Here is a 24,717-nt window from a genome sequence, read left to right as displayed (position 1 = left end):
GAGACACACACTGAGACACTGCACTAAACTAAACTACTGAATACCTATGAGTCTGGTAAAGGCGTATGGTGCGTGTTTAAACAGACTCACCGCACGAGTACTGAGGGCAGCACGAGTCCTGTCTGTAATAAGACACCAACTTCTCTCCATAGTTACACAGAGGAGGAGGCAGCTCACACAGACTCTGATTACACACTGAGGAAACCACAAAGATCACACTTTAATGTGGGTAAATCAAATAATCAGGGGTCAGAGAGGGTCAGAGGAGAAGAGGAGAGGGTCAGAGGAGAAGAGGAGAGGGTCAGAGGAGAAGAGAGAGAGGGTCAGAGGAGAAGAGGAGAGGGTCAGAGGAACAGAGGAGGAGAGAGGGTCAGAGGAGAAAAGGAGAGGGTCAGAGGGTCAGAGAGGAGAGAGAGGGTCAGAGGAGAAGAGGAGAGGGTCAGAGGAGAAGAGGAGAGGGTCAGAGGAGGAGAGGAGAGGGGTCAGAGAGGAGGAGAGGAGAGGGTCAGGGGAAGAGGGTCAGAGGAGAAGAGGAGGAGAGAGGGTCAGAGGAGAAGAAGAGGAGAGGGTCAGAGGAACAGAGGAGAAGGAGAGGGTCAGAGGGTCAGAGGAGAGGGACTGACTGACCGCAGAGTTTGTGAGGGCAGCAGGTGTCCTGGTCGGCCAGGCTGATCACTACCTCCCCCTGTCTGTGACACTGTGGTGCTGCGGTGGAGCAGTTGAACTCCACTGGGACGATGGTGTCGTTCTCGCAGCGGTACATGCAGCAGGCGTCATGAGAGGATTTCCACACCTCCCCGTGAGCGCGAGGAAGCCCGGCGCTGTCTGTGCACGCTGCAGGATTAACAAAGAGACGATAACACAAGAAGGACCGAGTGTAGAGGCACAAATAATCATAGACAGGATAAAGAAGTGGACTGAGGGAGTGTAAAGTCGCCCACAGTGTTCAGCTCGAATCAGATGAATCTGAAAATACTGACTTCTAAAATTAATATACAAGTATTTAGTGTCTAGTTTAGTTTAGTGTTTAGTCTTGTTGGCTCCATCGAACCAGGACCTGCAATGTGCACTGGGGCGGTTTGTAGCCGAGTGTGAAGCGGCTGGGATGAAGATCAGCTCTTCCAAGTCCGAGGTCGTGGTTCTCGACCGGAAAAAGGTGTCTTGTGCCCTCTCCGGGCGGGTGGAGACTCTCTGCCTCAAGTGGAGGAGTTCAAGTATCTCCGGGTCTTGTTCAGGAGTGAGGGAAGAACGGAGCGTGAGATTGACAGGTGGACAGGTGCAGCGTCTGCAGTGATGCGGCCGCTGTATCGGACCGTTGTGGTGAAGATTTACCTCTCAGTCTTCGTTCCTACTCTCACCTCTGGTCATGAGCTCTGGGTAAGTGACCGAAAGGAACAAGATCGCGGATACAAGCGCTTGAAATGAGTTTCCTCCGCAGGGTGGCTGGGCGCTCCCTTAGAGACAGGGTGAGGAGCTCAGTCACATGGGAGGAGCTCGGAGTAGAGCCACTGCTCCTCCACGTTGAGAGGAACAGTTGAGGCTCAGGCATCTGTTCTGGATGCCTCCTGGGCGTCACCCTCGGGACTGGACTGGGAACACCTTGGGGATCCCCCCGGAGGAGCTGGAGGAAGTGTCTGGGGTGAAGGAAGTCTGTGAGTCCCTGCTTAGACTGATGCGCCCGCGACCAGGATAAGAGGAAGAAAATGGATGGATGGATGGACGTATTTAGTGTTGACGACACATTTTTCTCTGTTGGTTTAGGGTTTGATTTTTATATCCAATAATCCAGCAAAACAAAGACTGGAGAAATCTTCCATAAAAATATATACCTGCGCCACTGTCACTTGGCTCTACTGTGCATGTCTCCTGCAGAAAGAGCCTCTGTCCTGTCTGTGTCATGTCAGTCAATCACACCGTTACTTCTGCAACACTGAACAATTTAACATTGAAACCATCCTGTCGGGATTCACAAAGGTCCGAATAATTCTAACTGGAACTGACGCAGAGTCTGACGACAGCGACACAGAAGAGTTTGCGTCGCTCTGTTTACCTCCGGACGTCGAGGCAGAATTGTTCAGAAGTGACACCGAGGATGAAGAATTGAATGGATTTAGTGATTTGGAGTGAGATGGAGAGTTTGTTAAACTTGTTCTGTTCTGTTGTTTATGTTATAGTTTATCTGAAGAACTGTTCATATGTGACGTTAACAGTCTGTTGTTCTCTCTTCTATAGGCGAGTTTCAGCTGATGTCATTGTTATTAAAAGCCCGTGTTGCTGCTGGGAAATATTTTGGTCGGAGGCAAGAAACACGGTAGCGGTCAAACACAGTGCGTAACCTCGCGTATTTCTCCCAGATAATGGTAAATTCCTGCTGCATTATCGGATGCACAAATAGAAGCACGGAAGAAGGAAAATGTCTTTTTCGTATTCTGAGTGAAAAGAACCGCTAACGGTGAATTAAACGACTTTCAAACATCCGCAGAGCAAACGTAGAAGATCCTAACAAACCGTGGACTCCAACAAGTTCAACAACACATCCAGACTCTTGGAGGTTTTCATCTTTTCTGCTGTGAATGGCCCAGGAGTTTCCACCAAGTCATTGTGGATGTCGCCCAAGTGAATATTTGTCCAGGTAGTTGGAGATTCAGACCAGAAATTTGGTTTGGTCCAGGCTCTGTCGGGGTTGAAAAGGGTGATTTGTCGTCCGTCGATGCTTATGACCAATTTCTGGTCAAATGGTCTTGGGTCCTCTGCCGTTAGAGTGGAGAAATAACCGGGACTTTACGTGCTTTCTCACTCCGTCCGTCATGTTGAATTAGTGTTTCTTGCCGCCGACCAAAATAATTCCCACCATGCAACGCACGCTTTTGTCAACAATGAAACTCGCCTATTGTTTTTAATAGAACTTGACTTTACACAGGAAATGTCTGCTCCTGGTCCCTGATTTTATAAAATAAATTTCCCCCAAAAAGTGCCACTTACATATGTTTTTTTCTTCTTATTACACATTTTTGGCTGGTGTGACTTATACTCTGGAGCGACTTATAGTCCAAAAAATACAGTATACATTTTCCTGGGACATTAATTTTTTTTTCTTTTTTTAAGTTTATATGTCTGGGAAAAGTAATTCAAAAAGGGACAATTATTTTCTAGATTTCCCAGGATAAGTGGATAGAAAAGACGGTTAAAATAAAGTCTAGTTGTTACAGCCCTGCCAAGTATAAAATAACGAATCATGTTTTTCAAAGTGATTAATTTATGTTCTAGGTTCTAACCGTGGATCTTTTCAAGTGACATGAGTTGTGTTTTTCCTCACCGCACTTGTCCGGCTGCACGCAGAGTTTGGAGTAGGGTCGGTGCAGCAGCGTTCCCTCCGGACACACGCAGCCCTCCGTGAGACCCGAGCACTGGTCCGGGTCCGAGTCGAAGTCCTGGTTTGGGCAGGAGGAGGCGGAGCAGGCGGGCAGACACGACTGGTACTGGAGACCGTCGGGGCAGAGGAACGCTGCAGCACACGGACACGGAGAGAGCGTTCAGATTTTAATCAACCAATCAAGTTTTATTTCAGACTCCAGAGGGCCCATAGAACATATTTTAGTTTCTATTAAAATGCCCTGGCCAATTTACTCTTCTAAGTTGAACAATCTGATACCAAGGTCAGAAACAGAGCTTGGAAATGTGTTACTGATACTTGACATCAGACACATCACGCTGGGAGTGTTCTTCATGTATGTTTATGGTAGAATGTTCAGCAGTTACCATGGTGACAGAACGCACACATTAGCAAACACTGTCAAAAAGTTTATGATCGTCTGAAAATGACAACGTGATCAGTGGAAGTGCCGCGCTGTAGGTTTGTGGAACTTCCGGGTTTATGGTTTTCTGTGGCAAAATGTGTGTGTAAATGTGTGTGTAAATGTGTGTGTAAATGTGTGTGTAAATGTGTCGTATTCTCCAGCAGCTTCATAAATCTGCCCCATCACCGAATCTTCAACCAACAAACTCCACAAAGAATAAACATTCTAACATGAACAATTTATCCACAACTATAAAGGAAAGAAAGACGAAAACTTAAAGGAAACGACAACGACGCTTTAGTGACTCACTGAACAAAACTAATATTACGGTCATGAATAAAATATAAGGGTCCTGGTCAAGTGGTAACGGAGGGAAACAGGGGCAGATTTTTGACATTCAAATGTGTCTTATTCAGAAACTAGAGGAACTATTGAAATAAGTAAAGTATCAGAATGTAGGAAAGAGTTACACTCCAACAGGGTCAAGTTAAACCTGTGAGATTCTTTCAAGTTGTTGACAAAAAATGTAAAAACTCATGTCGGTAACAGAGGGAATGAAATATGCAGCACTTTTTGGGCAGTAAATCCAAACAGTGATAACTCTTGGTTCTCACTTACATATCCTTAACAAACTGGTTTGAATATTTGCTTCATATAGTTTTCTACCATATGGTACAAGATTAGGTTGAAAAACCTCTGACTTTTTGACTCATGAGATTTTTTATTAAGAAAGGTCATGGTAACGGAGGGAAAAGTAACGGAGGGAAAATTGTACAAACAAGTACAAGGTGCAGGATTTTACATCATTTATAACTTTTTTCTTCTGAAAACTTTAATATTACTTCAAAATGAAAGAAACTATTTCTATAAAATATGTCAGTCCTTCCAAGCAAATTTTTATCATTTTAAATACATTTTTTTTTAAAATCCTGTCCCTTCATCAACAGTTCAAAGATGGAATAACACAAGATATGATGAAATACAAACATTTATTTACATGATTTTCAGGTCTTTGAAATTTGGGAAATAATTTTTGTTCCATGTTTCATACATGGTCTGTTTAAAACAGATGGAACTTTAGAACCAAAAATGGTCCAGAAAAAAGGTCAACAGTTTCATAAACTAGAGTACATATGTATCTGTTCAATACACTTTTATATCAGATGAATTAACTTGAATTTTTGGCCTTGTTGTTTACTTCTGCTTGACCGGGACCATAAGTAAGTTGTTCACTCAGACTGATTCTAGAATTAAAATAAAAAATGGATTTCATGATGTTGATATTAGCATAGATGAGCTTGGATGTTACTCGTACAAGGAAAACAGTGAATAAAATCTGCTCCAAAACACACGACAAACCCGCGCTCACCTTCAGTAAGGACTGTGACAGGTGAGGTTTTTCTGCCTCTCGTCTCCGGCGTCATCACTGCTCCACACTGTTTTTATCTCCATAAACTCACAGAGTAAAAGGACGCACATCAGCCTCACTATTTAATAGATATTCCTGCTTAATCAATATTTCTCCTTGAGCACGGCACGGTTCTGAAGTCCTAGTGTGAGTGTGTAGTGTGAGTATGACATCATCAAATCGTTGAATCTGAAAACCACCAGTTGTTGGACAGTAAACCCCTCAGCCTCTACGCAGACATCGTACATGTAGTTTTAACCTGAAAGTGACACTTACGGCAGTGGTCCTGTTTCCTCCACTCAATGCAGATGTTGAACTTGTGGCAGGAGGCGGCGTAGGCGGACAGCGCCACACAGTGGTTGTTCACGTACTCTGTGTCTCTGACCCACAGTTCACAGAACGTAGAGGGAGGAACCTGAGACACAGAGGAAAGAGTTTAACACCGGAAAACAACAACACTTCATCTTCTTAACTTGGACAGTTTTGTGTTCATGACTTTGTAAAGTTGCAAGCAAATTTTTTGCCTTTTTTCTTTGTATTTTAAACAAATGTTGCTCGTCGTTACAAAGCACATTTTTAGCTTTTTGGCCGATTGCAGATTTATTGACACTGTTTATGGTTCACATCTCTGTAAACACTGGACCAGTCCACATGAAACAAAAAACAAGTTCAGCAACGTCTGTCAGTAAAACAGGGACGTCCCAACGTCTGTGAACATGTGGTGCAGTGTACTGACAGGTGCTGACAGGTGCAGTGTACGTACATGTGGGTGACAGGTGCTGACAGGTGCAGTGTACATACATGTGGGTGACAGGTGCTGACAGGTGCAGTGTACATACATGTGGGTGACAGGTGCTGACAGGTGCAGTGTACATACATGTGGGTGACAGGTGCTGACAGGTGCAGTGTACGTACATGTGGGTGACAGGTGCTGACAGGTGCAGTGTACATACATGTGGGTGACAGGTGGTGACAGGTGCGGTGTACGTACATGTGGGTGACAGGTGGTGACAGGTGCGGTGTACGTACATGTGGGTGGCAGGTGGTGACAGGTGCTGACAGGTGCAGTGTACATACATGTGGGTGACAGGTGGTGACAGGTGCGGTGTACGTACATGTGGGTGACAGGTGATGACAGGTGCGGTGTACGTACATGTGGGTGGCAGGTGCTGACAGGTGCGGTGTACGTACATGAGGGTGTGCTGACAGGTGGTGACAGGTGCGGTGTACGTACATGAGGGTGGCAGGTGGTGACAGGTGCGGTGTACGTACATGTGGGTGGCAGGTGGTGACAGGTGCTGACAGGTGCGGTGTACGTACATGTGGGTGGCAGGTGGTGACAGGTGCTGACAGGTGCGGTGTACGTACATGTGGGTGGCAGGTGGTGACAGGTGCGGTGTACGTACATGTGGGTGGCAGGTGGTGACAGGTGCGGTGTACGTACATGAGGGTGGCAGGTGGTGACAGGTGCTGACAGGTGCGGTGTACGTACATGAGGGTGGCAGGTGGTGACAGGTGCGGTGTACGTACATGTGGGTGACAGGTGGTGACAGGTGCGGTGTACATACATGTGGGTGGCAGGTGGTGACAGGTGCGGTGTACGTACATGTGGGTGGCAGGTGGTGACAGGTGCGGTGTACGTACATGAGGGTGGCAGGTGGTGACAGGTGCGGTGTACGTACATGAGGGTGGCAGGTGCTGACAGGTGCTGACAGGTGCGGTGTACGTACATGAGGGTGGCAGGTGCTGACAGGTGGTGACAGGTGCGGTGTACGTACATGAGGGTGGCAGGTGGTGACAGGTGCTGACAGGTGCGGTGTACGTACATGTGGGTGACAGGGTGACAGGTGCTGACAGGTGCGGTGTACGTACGTGAGGGTGGCAGGTGCTGACAGGTGCTGACAGGTGCGGTGTACGTACATGAGGGTGGCAGGGCCTGTAGTCGTGTCCCTGGATCATGCTCAGACACTGGGAGCAGTCGCTGGTGGTGCAGTTGGCGTTTCTTCGTCGCGTGGGGCTGATGGACGACGTGGTGTTGGGGACGGTCCAGCTCTCGATGAACTGTTCACTGTCGGACACGAAGGAGCCGCTGGGCAGAGTCAGGTCGTTACTCGGGTCTCCGTCACAGAAACCTGCACAAAAACACAAACGCGAGTCTCAAGACTGCGGCACAAATAAAACTACACATTCTAATGTTGTGACAAACATGGAAAGCTGAATCTACGGTGGAATTTCACCATCATGACAAAGGGTGGTGTAGTTTATTCTAGGGCTGGGGGTGTACTTCATGTATGTCTATGGAGGAATGTTCAGTGGTTCCAACGGAGACACAACGCACACATTCGCAAACGCTGCCTGATGCGTTTGAAAACTCAAGAAAATAATACAAAATGGATTTAAAGAGCACATTTTCAGGAGTGTGATCAGTCTGAGTGTCCGTGGTCCTGTTTACAAGTTTGATTTTCAACAAAAAGGTGAAAGTGACGACCTGAAAAACTGTTATGCTTGTTAATTGTATGTGTGAGAGACTTGTTTAACAACACAAACCAGCTCATCTGTTGTAGTTTGAACTAAGTCACATCTTCATGGGCAGATTGTGTTAAAATTGGGGGTGGGACATGAAAGCGTCAGGGATCAGCTCCATGTTCCCTCATTTCTAAGATTTTTCTCAAAATGAAACTCTAATTCAAGTCCTTTTTATTTTTACATTTAAAGGGATGATTCAGTCATTTTAACCTAGAATCCTTTTACCTCTACATTACATCTGTAGTCAACTGCTGCTGGAAAATAGTTTGGGTGTAATTGATGAACAAATTGGAAGAAACGGGGATAAAATCTGCAAATTGATGATAGAGGAAATGTGGGAATATAAGGCCTAATTTTGGAAAGCAAAAAAAAGAAATGAGAAATGAGGGGAACATAAGGCGAGTACGATTATTTAAACACAAAGAAAATAATGCATTAAATATACACGTTTTATTGTAGTTTGCCAAACAATGCAGAACGTTTGTCAGTGCACCGTGTCTTGGTACGACAATTATACTGACGCACACAGTTCTGACTACAACGTTGGAGCAGGAAAACCTCTCGTTCTGCTGGAGGGTAAATTTATATTTAACAAACTACTGATGGAAGTACTGACAAAGGCGTTGTTTATTGCAAAAAAGAGTTTGCGGATCACAGAAGCACGACGTTCAGAAGGGAACAACTTAAAGTAAAATGGCACTTTAACTTTAGTCGCTTCAGTTTTGGACAGCGACTTTACCTTTGTCTGCTATTTTGAAATGGAATTTATTTTTCCAGACATTTAAAAAGCTTGAGTTTAAAAGTGTTTGTATTATTTGATGAAGTCGTCCACTAAAATTCATTTACATTAAAAAAATGTTGCTTTTGGGGCAAATATTTTTATGTGGTTAATTGATTAATTGATAAAGTCCCAGTCCCAAGTTAAAATAAAGCTCAGGTTAAAGTCTAATTTGAGTAACAGAGCTAAAGACTTTCTGCTTGTTCAGGGAAAAATAAAGTCTTGGGCAATTATGGATGAACTAAGTTAAATGTAAACTGCCACTGACCGCAGAGCCCCCTGGTGGTCAGTCTGTTGTAGTGCGCCTCCGTGTCGACCACCATCATCCCGGTGGAGTGGAACCACTGTAGCCTGAGTCCGGCCGGAGTCTTGATCAGATACATGTTTCCTGTGTCGTAGATCTCAAACCCAAACTTCTTAAACCTGGGCTTGGCGTATCGAGAGTTCACGTACAGCTAGGAAAGAAAAACAGACGCTACAGTCACTGGGATCTCAAAACATGTCTAGTTTATTTAAATAATTGGAAATAGCTGCCCCTGGTGCTGTTTAAGTCTTTTAGATGACCTTATATTCCTCTGTATAAAATGTAAAACGTGTTGGAGCTCTCACCCGCCGCTGGAGTCGGTCGATGACGATGTGGTTGGATTTGTGAGTGATGTTCAGAGCCACGAGGCACAAGTGAGTGAAGTTCCACAGCAGCTTTGGGAGAGAAGAATGAAGAGATTTAACTTCAGGATTCAAAACGAAACAAAAATAAAACTGTTCTTCGAGTCCAGGGCAGAGAGAAGAAATGTTCTAAAGTCCTAGTGTGTGTGCGCCCTAAAAATATTTCCACACTGCCGACATTTTAACCCTTTCCCCCATGAAGACGACATTTGACGACCCCTGTTTCCTTAATGACGACTTTTGACTCCTCCGCTGTATCACTAAAGACGTGATTTGACGACCTTTAGAAACGGCTCGGTTTTTCACATTTAAACAGAGACTGTGATCGGTGGGGCCACTACAACCCACACTAGACTGACCAATAGGATTCAAGGATATGTTTTCGCCGATTTTTTCCGAAGTTAATTGAAATAGTGACGATTGTAGCTTCCGGAAAAAACACAACACGAAACACGTGCAATGGAAAGATCGCGGTGCTGCGGCGCACAGTTTTAGAAATAATGAGGAGCGGACGTGTTTTATGGATAAGTTTAGAGAAAGTGACTTTTATAGATTTCAAAGTGATGATGAAGTTGATTATAAAGTGGAAAACAGCGACAGCGACGGACTTTCGGGGAGAAGGTGAGATGTCGCTGATGCGTCTGTGTGGAGTCCTGCAGTATCCAAACAAACTATCTGAGCTTTATACTCGATTATGAACCAAAATTGCCCTGAAATCTGGATGTTGCCCAGGTTAGTCCTTTAAAATATTTCAGTCTTTTTTTCCAAAGATGCGATGTATAACAGAATCGCTACAGAAAAAACGCTTATGTGAAGCTCTGCACACGAAAATAACCAAGATGACAAATACTGGACACACACTGACGGGGAAGAGTTTTATTATTATATTATTATATTATAATAAGCTGAATTAGTTGAATAAATTAAATAAGTTGAATAAGCTAAATGGAAAAAATGAATTAGGTGCACACAGGTGAACAACAGGTAAAAACAGGTGAACACTTGGCTCTACTGTATCTGGTGATATGAAATCTGTTTAAATACTTTGACAAAGTATATTTTTTTAATTTTTTTATGAATATAGTACTCAGAACATGCAGATATCAGATGCTGAATGTAGTTTTTTTGTTTTCGAGTTTGCACCTGACCAGGTAAACTCTCATTTTCAGTGAGCTGTTAAACACCTATAAATGAGTTGAATCACATTTAAACATCCATAAATGAAGAGTTCAGAGTCTAAAGTTTCCAGAGATACAAATATGTCTGTGTTACAATTAAGTTCATGAGTGTAAAATTAATCATTATAATCACTCGTGGAAGTCTGTTTTCTTTTATGCTCCATGTGTAGCCCTAGTAACATATGTATGGGTTGTTCCTAGTCGGCGTCCAGGGGGAAAGAGTTAAAGCGTCACTGCACGTTGTTTGTTTGTGTCGTTGCGTCACGCGCCACTATTCGGCCTGACTTTTACTAACTCACTCCATCGAAAGCTGAATGTGGCTTTTTTCCAATATTCCCTGAAAATTTGGTGCATCCCTAATAATAATAATAATAATAATAATAATAATAATAATAATAATAATAATAGGTATAACAAAATAATAGTGTTTTTTATTTATATAGCCCTCGAAAACGCTTTACAAAACAAATATTAAAAAAGTGAAAAGAAGCATTTGTAGTTTCCAGTGGACTTCCACTAGCTCAATGACATGGAGAGAACATTGTTGGAAAAATATCATAAGATTCTTTACAAAGTAAATATAAAATGCAAATATCTGGAGGAAATGGAGGTGAACCATTTTCATGTATTTTGGGAATGTCCGGTTCTACGACATTACTGGTCTGGAATATATAAAGCTCTAAACGGTATTTTTGCCGTTCAGTTTCCTGATGACTTTTCATTTATGTATTTGGGTCTAAACACAGTCTTGGACCGAGGAGGGGATATTAAACAACTACAGGCATTTCTAGCGGCCAGTAAAAAATCAATAACTAGGAAATGGCTAAATCCAACCCCCCCAACACTTGAGGACTGGTTTGGTACAGTTTTAGAAATTGACATACATTCTAAGAGTAAAAAGGGACAGATTTTATAAGATTTGGGAAAAATGAATCCAGTTTGTTTCCCCCTTTCGGGCTGATTTTGATTGACTTTTTGTAAATGTACCAGGTCATGGGGTATGGATCCCCTGACTCCACCACGCTCACCCAATTTGTTTCTTGAAGGGTTGAAATGTCTGGTTAATGCTTTCAAGTTGGCCACCTCACATTGTTGTTAAGGGCCGTTCACACCAAGGCGTCAAAGCGTCCAGTTTCAATGTAAAGTCTATGTGGACGCGCGACTAGAGCGTCCTGCGTTTTTGTGGCGCGTCTTCAGCGTTTTGGCGTCAGCGGCCAAGACGCGCGTCCAAGGCGTCAGCGTCAAGGAGTTGAAAATGCTGAACTTTTCGCGTCAGACGCGCCGCGTCAACCAATCAGGGACGAGTATCCAGAGACGCAGCGACGTTATTATCAGGAAGCAAGACCCGAGAACCAGAACGAGAACCACAAACATGAGCGGAGAATAAATATATACACCACAATCACCGAGCCGATCGCGAGGACCAGGACTACACCAGGACCAGGACCAGGACTAAACCAGGACCGACCGGACTAAACAGGACTAGACCGGGACTAAACAAGGACTAGACCGAGACTAGACCGAGACTAAACAAGGACTAGACCGGACTAAACAAGGACTAGACCGAGACTAGACCGAGACTAAACAAGGACTAGACCGGGACTAGACCGAGACTAAACGAGGACTAGACCGTGATTAGACCAGGACCAGACCGGTATTAGACCAGGACTAGACCGGGACTGATCCAGTGTCATTAGTGGAGTATAAATATATATACGCCCCAGTCGTCGACCCGATCTCCTCCGCTGTTGTTTTATGTCATAAAAAAATTGTTTTGGGAAAAGACCGGGACCGGGCTCTTGTTTCCAGGGCAACGGACGCGCGTCAAGTATTTTTGTCCCGTTCGTCCACGGCGTCAAAGATGCGCATCGGGGGCGTCTAAACTCAAATGCAAAGGCTCCAAATAGAGACGTCAAGGCGTTTTTTGATGCTTTGGTGTGAACGGCCCTTTAGTTAGTTAGTTTGTTCCTTTTTAAAATTTGTATTTATTTATTTTTTTTTTTATTCACTTTTCGTTTTTGTTAAAAAAAAAAGTTTGAAAAGGAATCTGATCTTTCTGTAATACCACAGACTGTAAAGATGCGAACCTTTTCTAATAAAAACATAAATGAAAACAGAACCATGAATGACCAGGTGACGCAGCGGTGGTTCGTACCGGAGACCTGGAGTCTGCGGGACACTCCTGCACCGGACACGGACAGCGTCTCCGTCTCCAGCTGAGTGATGATGTAAGACGCGGCTTTAAACACGGCCACGCTGTTTCCATCGTACGTGATCACGCTCAGGTCTGGGAACAGAGAACAGCGACCTGCAAGAAGAAAAACAAACAAATCACCCGGAGAAAATACGACACAGAGGAACAGTGACTCACACCAATATTACACATAGACTCATGATGATTTAATGATTTGATTTAATTTCATTTGATTATTTATTTCGTTCATGAAGACATTAATGGCATCATAACGTTAAATATACACAGTGTCGGGGAGTAACAGATTACATGTACCAGAGTTAAGTAATCAGAGTACAAATGATGAGTAACTGTATTCAGTTACAGTTACAGTTTCAGTGAGTGGTAATTGGATTACAGTTACTTTGTTGAAATAAATGGATTATACAGCGGGATTTTCCTGTTTTCACATTTTGGGCTAAACCAGGACTAAAACCAGGACTAAAACCAGGACTAAAACAGGGCTAAACCAGGTCTAAAAGCAGGACTAAACCAGGACTAAAAGCAGGACTAAAACCAGGACTAAACCAGGGCTAAACCAGGACTAAACCAGGACTAAAACCAGGACTAAACCAGGACTAAACCCAGGACTAAACCAGGACTAAACTAGGACTAAACCAGGACTAAACCAAGTCTAAAACCAGGTCTAAAAGCAGGACTAAACCAGGACTAAACCAGAACTAAAACCAGGTCTAAAAGCAGGACTAAACCAGGACTAAACCAGGTCTAAAACCAGGACTAAACCAGAACTAAAACCAGGACTAAACCAGGTCTAAAAGCAGGACTAAACCAGGACTAAACCAGGTCTAAAACCAGGACTAAACCAGAACTAAAACCAGGACTAAACCAGGTCTAAAACCAGGACTAAACCAGAACTAAAACCAGGACTAAACCAGGTCTAAAAGCAGGACTAAACCAGGACTAAACCAGGTCTAAAACCAGGACTAAACCAGAACTAAAACCAGGACTAAACCAGGTCTAAACCAGGTCTAAACCAGGACTAAACCAGGACTAAAACCAGAACTAAAACCAGGACTAAACCAGGTCTAAAAGCAGGACTAAACCAGGACTAAACAGTATGACACTAACAGTAGGTGGACATACTTTAAAGCAGGAGTGTCTCATATAAAAATCATTTCTCGATCAATAATATTTTTAATCTGGTTCAGTAAAGTCTGGGCTTTTTATTGTCTTTTATCAGACAAAACTTCTTATGTTAAGATTTTCTAGTCAATTTGAAGAGAACGAACAAGAATTTTCAGGATGTGGTTGTTACATTCATGTAGTTTTAAAAAGCACGACAATATCAAGTAATCCAAAGTAATCAGATTACATTACTCACTTTAAGTAATTTAATGGATTATGTTACAAACTACATTTTGGGGTTTATAATCTGTAATCTGTAGGGGATTACATTTTAAAAGTAAACCTTCCCAACACTGAATATACAAGAAATGAATTAAATGGAACAGAAAGAAGCTCACTTTTCCAGACACATTAACATCGAGTTACTTTAAACCAGGAGAGTCAAACTCAAACTCACAGAGGCCAAGGCGTGTTTTCTCTTCTTTCAACATATGTAATGTTAAACCTTTTCTTATTAAAATAAATGTTTAATAAAAGTTTTGCTTAAACATTGAATCCAGAACAAGAAGAATATGAAATAATAACAACATTTTAAATAAATAATGTCTCTATAGTCGATCTGTAGCCGGCGAGCAGCTCTAGTACATATTTGATATTATCTCGCGGCCCAAATATAATTATATCGTGGCCCAAATTTTGCTCCCAGGCCTGAGTTTGACATGTCTGGTTAAAACATTTCTTTTTTCATTCATTTTAGATCAGCAGAGCGGTGGGTTGGTGTTTAGAGATGATTTCAACATATATGTTTAAATGTATGATCCTGTATTTAATGAATTATTTTATTTAATACAATATAATTAGGTTAAATTAGGTCCAATAACAAACAGAGGAGCAGAAGATGCAGAGGAAAGGGTCAGAGGGTCAGAGGAGCAGAGTCAGAGGGTCAGAGGAGCAGAGGGTCAGAGGGTCAGAGGAGCAGAGGGTCAGAGAGGAGTCAGAGGAGTCAGAGGAGCAGAGAGAGGAGCAGAGGGTCAGAGGAGCAGAGGGTCAGAGGAGCAGAGGGTCAGAGGGTCAGAGGAGCAGAGGGTCAGAGGGTCAGAGCAGAGGGTCAGAGGAGCAGAGGGTCAGCAGAGGTCAGAGGGTCAGAGGAGCAGAGGGTCAGAGGAGCAGAGGGTCAGAGGAGCAGAGGGTCAGAGGAGCAGAGGGTCAGAGGGTCAGAGGGGCAGAGGAGCAGAGGGTCAGAGGGTCAGAGGAGCAGAGGGTCAGAGGAGCAGAGGAGCAGAGGGTCAGAGGGTCAGAGGAGCAGAGGGTCAGAGGGTCAGAGGGTCAGAGGAGTCAGAGGAGCAGAGGGTCAGAGGAGCAGAGGGTCAGAGGAGCAGAGAGGAGCAGAGGGTCAGAGGGTCAGAGGTCAGAGGGTCAGAGAGCAGAGGGTCAGAGGGAGCAGAGGGTCAGAGGAGGTCAGAGGAGGGTCAGAGGAGCAGAGGGTCAGAGCAGAGGAGCAGAGGGTCAGAGGGTCAGAGGAGCAGAGGGTCAGAGGAGCAGAGGGTCAGAGGGTCAGAGGAGCAGAGGGTCAGAGGAGCAGAGGAGCAGAGGAGCAGAGGGTCAGAGGGTCAGAGGAGGGCAGAGGAGCAGAGGGTCAGAGGAGAGGGTCAGAGGAGCAGAGGGTCAGAGGGAGGAGCAGAGGGTCAGAGGAGCAGAGGGTCAGAGGAGCAGAGGAGCAGAGGGTCAGAGGAGCAGAGGGTCAGAGGAGCAGAGGGTCAGAGGGTCAGAGCAGAGGGCAGAGGGTCAGAGGGTCAGAGGAGCAGAGGGTCAGAGGAGCAGAGGGTCAGAGGAGCAGAGGGTCAGAGAGGGTCAGAGGGTCAGAGGGTCAGAGGAGCAGAGGGTCAGAGGAGCAGAGGGTCAGAGGAGCAGAGGGTCAGAGGAGCAGAGGGTCAGAGGGTCAGAGGGTCAGAGGGTCAGAGGGAGCAGAGAGTCAGAGGGCAGAGGGTCAGAGGGTCAGAGGGTCAGAGGAGCAGAGGGTCAGAGGGTCAGAGCAGAGGGTCAGAGGGTCAGAGGAGCAGAGGAGCAGAGGGCAGAGGGTCAGAGGAGTCAGCAGAGGGTCAGAGGGTCAGAGGAGCAGAGGGTCAGAGGGTCAGAGGAGCAGAGGGTCAGAGAGCAGAGGGTCAGAGAGGGTCAGAGCAGAGGGTCAGAGAGCAGAGGGTCAGAGGGTCAGAGGGTCAGAGCAGAGGGTCAGAGGAGTCAGAGGGTCAGAGGGTCAGAGGAGTCAGAGGGTCAGAGGAGCAGAGGGTCAGAGGAGTCAGAGGGTCAGAGCAGAGGGCAGAGGGTCAGAGGAGCAGAGGGTCAGAGGAGCAGAGGGTCAGAGGAGCAGAGGAGCAGAGGGTCAGAGGAGCAGAGGGTCAGAGGGTCAGAGGAGCAGAGGGTCAGAGGGTCAGAGGAGCAGAGGAGAGGAGCAGGGTCAGAGGGTCAGAGGAGCAGAGGGTCAGAGGGTCAGAGGAGCAGAGGGTCAGAGGAGCAGAGGGGTCAGAGGAGCAGAGGGTCAGAGGGTCAGAGGGTCAGAGGGTCAGAGGAGCAGAGGGTCAGAGGGTCAGAGAGCAGAGGGTCAGAGGAGCAGAGGGTCAGAGGGTCAGAGGAGCAGAGGGTCAGAGGAGCAGAGGGTCAGAGGAGCAGAGGTCAGAGGGTCAGAGGGTCAGAGGAGCAGAGGGTCAGAGGTCAGAGAGAGGGAGCAGAGGAGCAGAGGAGTCAGAGGGCAGAGGGTCAGAGGGCAGAGGTCAGAGAGGAGCAGAGGGTCAGAGGAGCAGAGGGTCAGAGGAGCAGAGGGTCAGAGGGTCAGAGGAGAGTCAGAGGAGCAGAGGGTCAGAGGGTCAGAGGGTCAGAGGGTCAGAGGAGCAGAGTAAAAGTGTGTGTCGTACATGGACACTCCCACTGGGGGCAGCACTTGTCTCCGTTCACCAGGACGGCGAATCCCAGCAGGCCGCAGTTCGGGGGCTCGGAGGTGAACGAGCAGCTCTGGGATTTGTTAAACAGGATGAGCTGATGGTTCACGCAGATGAACTTGGTGCATTCGTCGACGATCTCTGCGTACGGAGGCTGCGGGAGACGGACGAGAACGAGGAAAACGTCAGAGAGGAATTAAAATAGAACAAACGGACTTCAACGGACAAGAAATACCACCAGCTGACATGAAATAAACACACAGTGAACGCCAGAGCTGTTTGTAAACAACCTATAGTATAATTTGTCTTCGTTAAAACTTCTTGTGACATTTTAATTATTATTATTTTTATATTGCTCTCTGTTTTCTGTTGTTAACCATTCACTTGCGCAATTACGTTTAGTGCTTTTATTTTGAAGGGGGGTCAGTCCATATGACATCAGCCGCCCTCCCCTATGAACCATCTCAGATTTGGCTGAAAAAATAAAATAAAATTTCTAAAATCACCAAATGGAAGAATCTCAAATTTTAGCTCAATCCCTGGAGTCGTTCCTGAGTTATGGCCCGTTGAAATTTTGGGGTCGTGTGCACTTTTTCTGAAGCCTTAATTTATAATCATGTTTGAGAGACCATGACTTCATAAAAATAGAGCTGGGAAGATAAAATGAAGGAAGTTAATAGTAAATGTTTTTATTACTTTAAACTAATCAGAATTTACCAAAGTTTCTCTGGTAAAAATTTTATCAACATCTAAATGTGCCACATGAGGAACTGAGGCTCCAAAGAAGGAGCCAAAAAGGTCACATTTGGTCTGTGTCCATATTTGAGACTCTACACCGTCCACATGTAAGATCAGAAAAGTGTGAGATTGTTGTCGGAAATGGTCATTCTCTCAAATATTCAGGATTAACAGTTAGTTTGTAAATATCTGCTTGGAGTAAATAGATCTTGGACCTCAAAAAAAAAAAAAAAAAAAATTGAGCAGCAACCAAATGTGAGATTTTGGAGGCTCACAGCGCCCCCCTTAATGAAGATACACAATATTTGACAACAGATTCAGAATCTATGACCAAGAATCTAATAAAAACTTTCAGCTTCCTAGTTCTATTTTTCATGAAGTCATGGTCTCTCAAACATGATTATAAATTAAGGCTTCCAAAAAAGTGAGCGTGACCTCAAAATTTCAACGAGCCATAACTCAGGAAAAACTCACGGGATTGAGCTAAAATTTGAGATTCTTTCATTTGGTAATTTTAGAAATTTTTAGAATTATTTTCAGCCAAATCTGAGATGACTCATTGGAGAGATTCCTTGAAAACAGCTGATTTCATACAGACTAACCCAGGGTTTATTCCGGTGAGTGTAAAAACGTTTAATTAACAACAAGAAAAACGATATACGGAGCAAACGTATACATATATATTTTTAGATATTTTCTATGTCTTTGTTTAGCTTCCCCCATCTGAAGAGGCACAAAGTTATGTTATTGATTTAAATATTTCTTTTGAATAACTTTGTGTCTCTGGCTGTTATTGTTGTTGATTGATGTTGTCAAGATGAACGCGGGCGGGAGCAGGACTGAAAATTCTGTCCGGTGCAGACCTCTAATTGGCAATTCCAGGGCTGAAAATATCCAAATAATTTTAGTGAAGGTGTGTGGAGTTTAAAAAGGCAATAGAGCACTTCCTTTATCACTACATGACATCACAAGGTGGAGCAGAGTGTTCAGTTTGAGAGAAGAACTGTTTTTGTTATAACATTGTAGAAAACTAAAAAACAACAACATTAATCGGGTAAAACAATAAAAAGCCGCTCTCCACTCACCGTACACGCGCGGGCCGTTTGTAAACTCACTGCCGCCGTCGTCTCGGTGTATTTCGTCGTGTCTAAAACGGTGGAGGGCGTGGCTTTGGGCGTGGTTTTCGCCGTGGTCGTCGGCGCTTCCTCTTCGTCTTCTCCCCTCTCTTTCGTCGTCACTTTACTGGTCTCCGTCGTCACGGAAACGGTCGAGGCAGCAGTCGACGCACGGACGCTCCACGCCTCCGTCGCCTCGGTCGGCGGTTTGAACGAAGGCGTAGGCGTTTTCGCGATTTCCGCCTTTTTGGTCGTTGTTTTGTCATCAGATTTAACCGTAGACGTCGTAGTTGTGGCGTAGGACGTAGTTTCAAGTTTTTGTCCAGATGTGGGCGCTACAGGTCGACTTGTAGATTTAGTCGCTACAGTCAGATCCTCTTTAGAAGTAGTAGTAGTTGTAGTTGTAGTAGTAATAACTGGTCCTATAGGTCTAGTAGTAGTAGTAGCAGTAGTAGTAGTAGTAATTTTTGCAGTAGTGGGTCGGATACTTTCTGTACCGGTGACTCTGGTGGTGACTGGAGCTCTGAGCGTGGTTTTCGTGGTGGTCGTGGGGAGTTTGGCGGTTGGAGCGGACGTAGGTTTCGCTGTAGGGACTTTCTCTGGAGCGGAGGAGGAGGTGGAGGAGGTGGTGGAGGAGGAGGTGGAAGAGGAGGTGACGGGAGCCGCGGAGGACGGGTGGAGAGGAGGAAGAGGAGGAGGAAGAGGAGGAGATGTGGAGGTGGTGGTGGTTCGGGTGGTAGTTTGTGGAATCTGAAGATTAAAAAAACAAAACAAACTGGGATTAAAAAGAACAAGATATTAAAACCAAAACACCTCAACTTGCCACTGAGCACCATAGAAAACAGGGCTGGGCATCATTAAAGGTTGTATGGAGGATTTTTTTTTTACTTTCAAATTGTCAAGGAAAGTTTAAAATACCCTCACAGAGATGCAGCAGCCTTGTAATTATGTTGATTAAAGAAAAAATAATGAAAATTTGTCATCTGTGGCCATAGTGAGGGCAGATAAACATCAGCCAAAAGAAAACAAGGCTCCCTCATTTTCTATTGGCTGTTAGGTTGTCAATCAAACTCCCTATGTTTCTAGTGTAACTGACTCGTCGGCGCGCTGGGATTTATGCAGCGGTTCTTAGAGGCTTTTTAAAACTGTCGCTTCCTCGCAGTTCGCACAAAGTTTGTCGCGATGTCGGACAAGAATCCACGACCAGTTCGCCGCGAAAGAAAGTCCGTTTTTGAGGTCGCTGAAAGAAGAAGAGAAGAAGGAGAAAAGGAGTAAAGCCAAACACATGATTCTTGGAGATTCCTTCCAGTGATTGCGTGAACGAAGCAGATGAAGGGTCTAAAAACTGACGTGTCGGTCGCTAAATAATTTCTAGACAGGTCACTTCAGTAGTGATTCTGAACACGCACTGGATGTAAACAAACGTGATTTCTAGAGTAAAGAGGTGGGAGGAGGAGATGTTTCTACCGAGGAAGCTGTGGAGGAGGGAGGTGGTGTCACGCATGCACAACATTTGAAAAAAGAACTGTTGCTGTATTTCTTTTCCCTTTAAAAAATCCTCTATACAACCTTTAAGAATTTGCCGATACGATACAATACCTCAATACACAGACCACGATACGATACATTTTTCAATACAGTGCACTTTCAATTCAATACGATACGTTTAAGTCAAAAACAAAGGCTAAATCATGGCTGTGATAGCAAAAGTCTACTAAGTTAATATGAAAAACAGCCATTTTACTCATCCACGGTATCCCCAAGTTTGACTACTCCAAATTTAAGACTTTTAACTCTTTCCCCCATGAAGACGACATTTGACGACCCCCCCTGTTTCACTATAGACGTGATTTGATGACCTTTAGAAACGGCTCAATTTTTCACATTTAAACAGAGACTGTGATCGGTCGGGGCCACTACAACCCACACTAGACTGACCAATAGGATTCAAGGATATGTTTTCGCCGATTTTTTCCGAAGTTAATCGAAGTAGTGACGATGGTAGCTTCCGGAAAAAACACAACACGAAACACGTGTAATGGAAAGATCGCGCTGCGGCGCACAGTTTTAGAAATAATGAGGAGCGGACGTATTTTATGGATAAGTTTAGAGAAAGTGACTTTTATAGATTTCAAAGTGATGATGAGGGTGATTATAAAGTGGAAAACAGCGACAGTGACGGACTTACACAGAGTGAAACTTAAGAAGATGAGAATGCCACTGATGCGTCTGTATGGAGTCCTGCGATATCCGAACAAACTATCCGGGCTTTATACTTGCTTATGAACCAAAATTGCCCTGAAATCACTCGTGGAAGTCTGTTTTCTTTTATGCAATTATGCTCTATGGGTGTAGCCCCAGTAACATATGTATGGGTTGTTCCTAGTCGGCGTCCAGGGGGGAAAGAGTTAAAGACCTTTTTAAAACCACTGAAATGAAAATTAAGACCAACATTGCACCCATTATGCGGGCGAAAAACACCAGATCCAATTCTAATAATGACCAAACAACTACCAGTACTAAACCTACACTTCCCCATGATCCATCCAGTGTCTTACTCCGCTCTACCGCCCTGGCCAGAAACCAAAATATTGTTTGTATATACTCCAAAATTAGACGTTCATTCAAGTTACATGATTTCACGTTGTTGTTTTTTCCCCCCTCCCTCCAATTTAACATTGCACTGCAGCCCGATTGAGTTTACAAAAAAAACAGGCTAATGAAAATTAAGACCTTTGTGGAAAAAAATAAGACTTCAACATCATTTAAGATTTTTTAAGGCCTTAATTTAGGAACATGAAATTTAAGACTAATTTAAGGCTTTTAAGACCCTGCAGCTACCATGTCATCAAAACTGTAAAAATGTCAACACAATTGTAGCACTTACACAAAATAATTTTGTAAAATACACCTAAAAATATGACATATCGTCACAGCAGCCCACGATCTGATATATTGATATTTTAATATTTTTGCACAAACGGCACTGGGTATTTAAGGAAGCAATATTTACAGTAATTTACTTCCAGTGACTTGATTTAAAAAAAAGAAAAGGATCATTAGAGGGTAACTCATGAGCATAGAAAATATATATTTCTAAGTCTTAGTTTTTCTCATTTTTCTATCTGTCCTTTGAAAACACCTGATTTTGTGACTTATTTCCTGTTTTTTCCTTCAGATGATGTTAACTCTAAATTAACCGGGCACCAGTTTCTTTCTTATGACTTCTGTCTTGGTTTTGTTGTGCACTGTTCTTGTACAAATAAAAAGCACACCATACCAAACCAGTTAGATACAAAACAATATTTTGCTCAAAAATATAATAATAATGTCCATGAGTTTCCCCAAGTCGACTAACCCTCATCGATCGTTTGGTGACTTACGAAATCATAAAAATAATTCACAAATGCCCATTACCACAGTTCTAAAGGCTCACCTCCACTCTGCCTGTGTCCGGACGAGCTGCCGCTGTCGTTGCTGTTGTTGTTGTTGTTGTTGTCGCTGTGGGTCTTTGTGTCACCGGCGGCACTGCGCTCGTTCCCACAGCAGGGGGCGCCCTCTCTGCAGAAGTGGTCAGGCCCGTCTCCGTTCTCTCTATCGGAGGCTTCACGGACGTTTCGATCTTTGGAGGGAGAGTAGTTTCTTTTATGTGTGTCGTTTTGAGAGTAGATTCTGGCTCTGTAGTTATGGGAAGACTAGGTACTTTTACTGTAGTAGATGAGGGTTTGACTGAAGTACCAATAGTAGTAGTAGTAGTAGTAGTAGTAGTAGTAGCAGTAGTAGTAGTAGCTTTCGTCGCTGGTGAAACTTGTACAGTTGTTGTACCGTGAGGTGAGTGCCATGGATCTGATGTCCGTGTAGTAGTACTAGTAGTAGTAGCAGCAGTAGTAGTAGTAGTAGTAGTAGCAGTAGCAGACGTAGTAGTTACCGACAAAGTAGACATTTTTGAAGTACTTTCTACTCCTGGTGTAGTAGTTGTTCGTATTTCTGGCCTCACTGTATGCGCTGGGACTTGCACTCTTGTAGTTTTGGCCTCTTCTGGTGCTTCAGATTTTGCCGTCACTTTATACGTTTTTGGTGCAGTGGTGGACCGAGATGTTTTTGCAGTAGTAGTAGAAGTAGAAGCAGTAGTAGTAGAAGTAGTAGTAGTATTATCTATAACTTGAGACAGAGGCCTGATTTCTTTTGTTGGAGGATAAATCGCTGAGACTTTAGTAGTAGTTTTCCAGTCTGAAGGCGCCTCAGAAGTGGTTCGTTTAGTAGTTACAACTTCAATTGGGCTTGCAGTAGTAGTAGTAGTAGTAGTAGTAGTAGTAGTAGTAGTACCAGCAGAAGCAGTAGTAGTAGCAGTAGTAGCAGCATACTTCGTTGTTGCCACGTCAGGAATCAACGGTTGCTTCGTCGTTTTGCTCGTAGTTGCCAGTTTCTCGATTTCAACAGGAGCTGCAGTAGTAGTAGTAGTAGTAGTCGAAGTAGTACTAACAATATGGCCAGTTCTTGGTGGAGTAGTCATTGAAGTAGTCTTTGCAGTACCCGTAGTAGCAGTAGCAGTAGTAGTAGTAGGAAGAGTTGAAGTAGCAGAAGTGGTTTCCGTTGTTGGATGAACGGGCGATGGCGAAGTTGTTGTTGACGTCTTAATAATTTCGAGTTGTTTTGTAGTAGTTTTCGCAGTAGTACTTGGTTTTTCTGCCTCAGTAGTAGTAGTAGTAGTAGTAGAAGTTGTAGTAGTAGCTGCTGGTGTAGTGAAAGTAGCGCTAGGTGTAGATCTGAATGTGCTTGGTTGCGTTTTAGTGGTAACTTCGCTCGGTTTTATTGTTGTCGTTTTGTCTGGTTTCACAATATCATCGCTCATTTTAGTTGTAGTACCCGTAGTAGTAGTAGTAGTAGTAGTAGTAGTAGTAGTAGCAGCAGTAGTAGTAGCTGCAGTAGTAATTGGTTTCGTCGTTATTATTTGCGAAGCTTTGGTCGTTCGTTCCACTTGCTTCGTGCTGATTCCGCTCGCGTCCTTCGTGGTCGCGCTCGGCTGCATGCTCGTCTCCACCGCTTTCGTCGTCACTTTCGCCGCTTCTCGCGTGGTCGCCGTCGCCCCCATGGCAGATTTTGTGGGTTCGAGAGGTTCTATGCGGGACGCGGTCGAAGTCGTGGTCGATTTGGTGGTTGATTTCGTCGGTTTTGCCGTGGGTTTTGTCGGTTTTGTGCTCGTATCGCTCGATTTCGTCGTCGTTTTCGATGGTTTCGCGGTAACCTTGGACGGCTTGCTGGTCGACTTGGTTTCGTGATGTTGCTTAGCGGTAGTCGGACTTTCTGTGATTTTCGGTGGTCCAGTTTCAATTTCGGTCGTCGTCGTAGTTATTTTAGTCGGTTCTGTAACTAAATCAGCGGGTTTGGTGGTGATTGTGGTGGTTTTTGTGGTGATTTCTGCAGATTTCGTCGGCTCCGGTTTGGTGAGAGCCGTGGTGGACATGATGTCTGTGAACCAAAACAAGGCGGTGATGGCGTACGGAGCGCCGGTCGTGGTTCTGCTCGACGGAGAGTCAGTCACTCTGGAGGTGTAGTGCTCAGGTTGGACTTCGGGGGGCGATACACCGGAAAGTGTGGTGTTTAGAGAAGGGAAAGTGAGAAAAGAGGTGTCGGAGCCAACTGGAGGGTTAATACCTGAGGGGAAAAAAAACAAAAAACATTGAATAAAGGTTTCAAAAATGGTGAACTGTATAGTTTAGTCCTGGTTTAGTCCTGGTTTAGACCTAGATCACTCCCTGGACCACTGAGGGATTACACAGATATAAGACCACATGGGAATAGAAAAGAAAGTAAAAATCACAGTATATTGTCTAAAGAAAGAGTGTTTTTTTATTTTTTATTTTATTATGATTGTTTTGTGGAATCGGTATCAGAATCGGTATTGAGTATCGAGTCTATTCCTTAATATTGGAACTGAGTTTGAAATTTTGGTAATCTCTATGACAACAATATTTTTCATGGACAAATTTGTTTGAACATTATTTTAAATCAGGATGATCAATGTCAAACTCAAATTCACAGAAGCCAAAATTAAAAACTGTGCATAAGTCGTGGGTCAAACTAAATATTTATTGAAAAATTTCAACATCTGCGTGTTTTCTCTTCTTTCAAGATATGTAATGTTAAACCTTTCTTATTAAAATAAATGTTTAATAATAGTTTTGCTTAAACATTTAATCCAGAACAAACAGAATATAAAATAATAACTAAATTTTAAATAAATAATGTTTCTATAGTC

The 24,717-nt window shown here is 44.1% G+C and overlaps 1 protein-coding gene across 1 annotated transcript in view; it reads right to left on the bottom strand.

The window, feature by feature from the left end:
- otog (otogelin) overlaps nt 1-24,717 on the bottom strand; it is a 168,188-nt gene that overhangs the window by 15,472 nt on the left and 127,999 nt on the right. The window contains 15 exon segments of the mRNA XM_055154364.1: nt 91-195; nt 628-834; nt 3,317-3,505; nt 5,482-5,620; nt 7,126-7,337; nt 8,778-8,964; nt 9,119-9,208; nt 12,509-12,541; nt 12,543-12,661; nt 16,582-16,759; nt 18,429-18,793; nt 21,895-22,153; nt 22,249-22,421; nt 23,437-23,716; nt 23,830-24,113. Of these exon segments, the coding sequence (XP_055010339.1) occupies nt 91-195; nt 628-834; nt 3,317-3,505; nt 5,482-5,620; nt 7,126-7,337; nt 8,778-8,964; nt 9,119-9,208; nt 12,509-12,541; nt 12,543-12,661; nt 16,582-16,759; nt 18,429-18,793; nt 21,895-22,153; nt 22,249-22,421; nt 23,437-23,716; nt 23,830-24,113 (2,820 nt within the window).

The sequence above is a fragment of the Boleophthalmus pectinirostris genome, unplaced genomic scaffold, assembly GCF_026225935.1.
Source record: "Boleophthalmus pectinirostris isolate CB_2022bp ecotype Guang Dong unplaced genomic scaffold, ASM2622593v1 HiC_scaffold_19, whole genome shotgun sequence".
Lineage (NCBI taxonomy): Eukaryota > Metazoa > Chordata > Actinopteri > Gobiiformes > Gobiidae > Boleophthalmus > Boleophthalmus pectinirostris.
The sequence above is the reverse complement of the archived record's forward strand: the minus strand, read 5'-3'. Positions and strand labels throughout refer to the sequence as shown.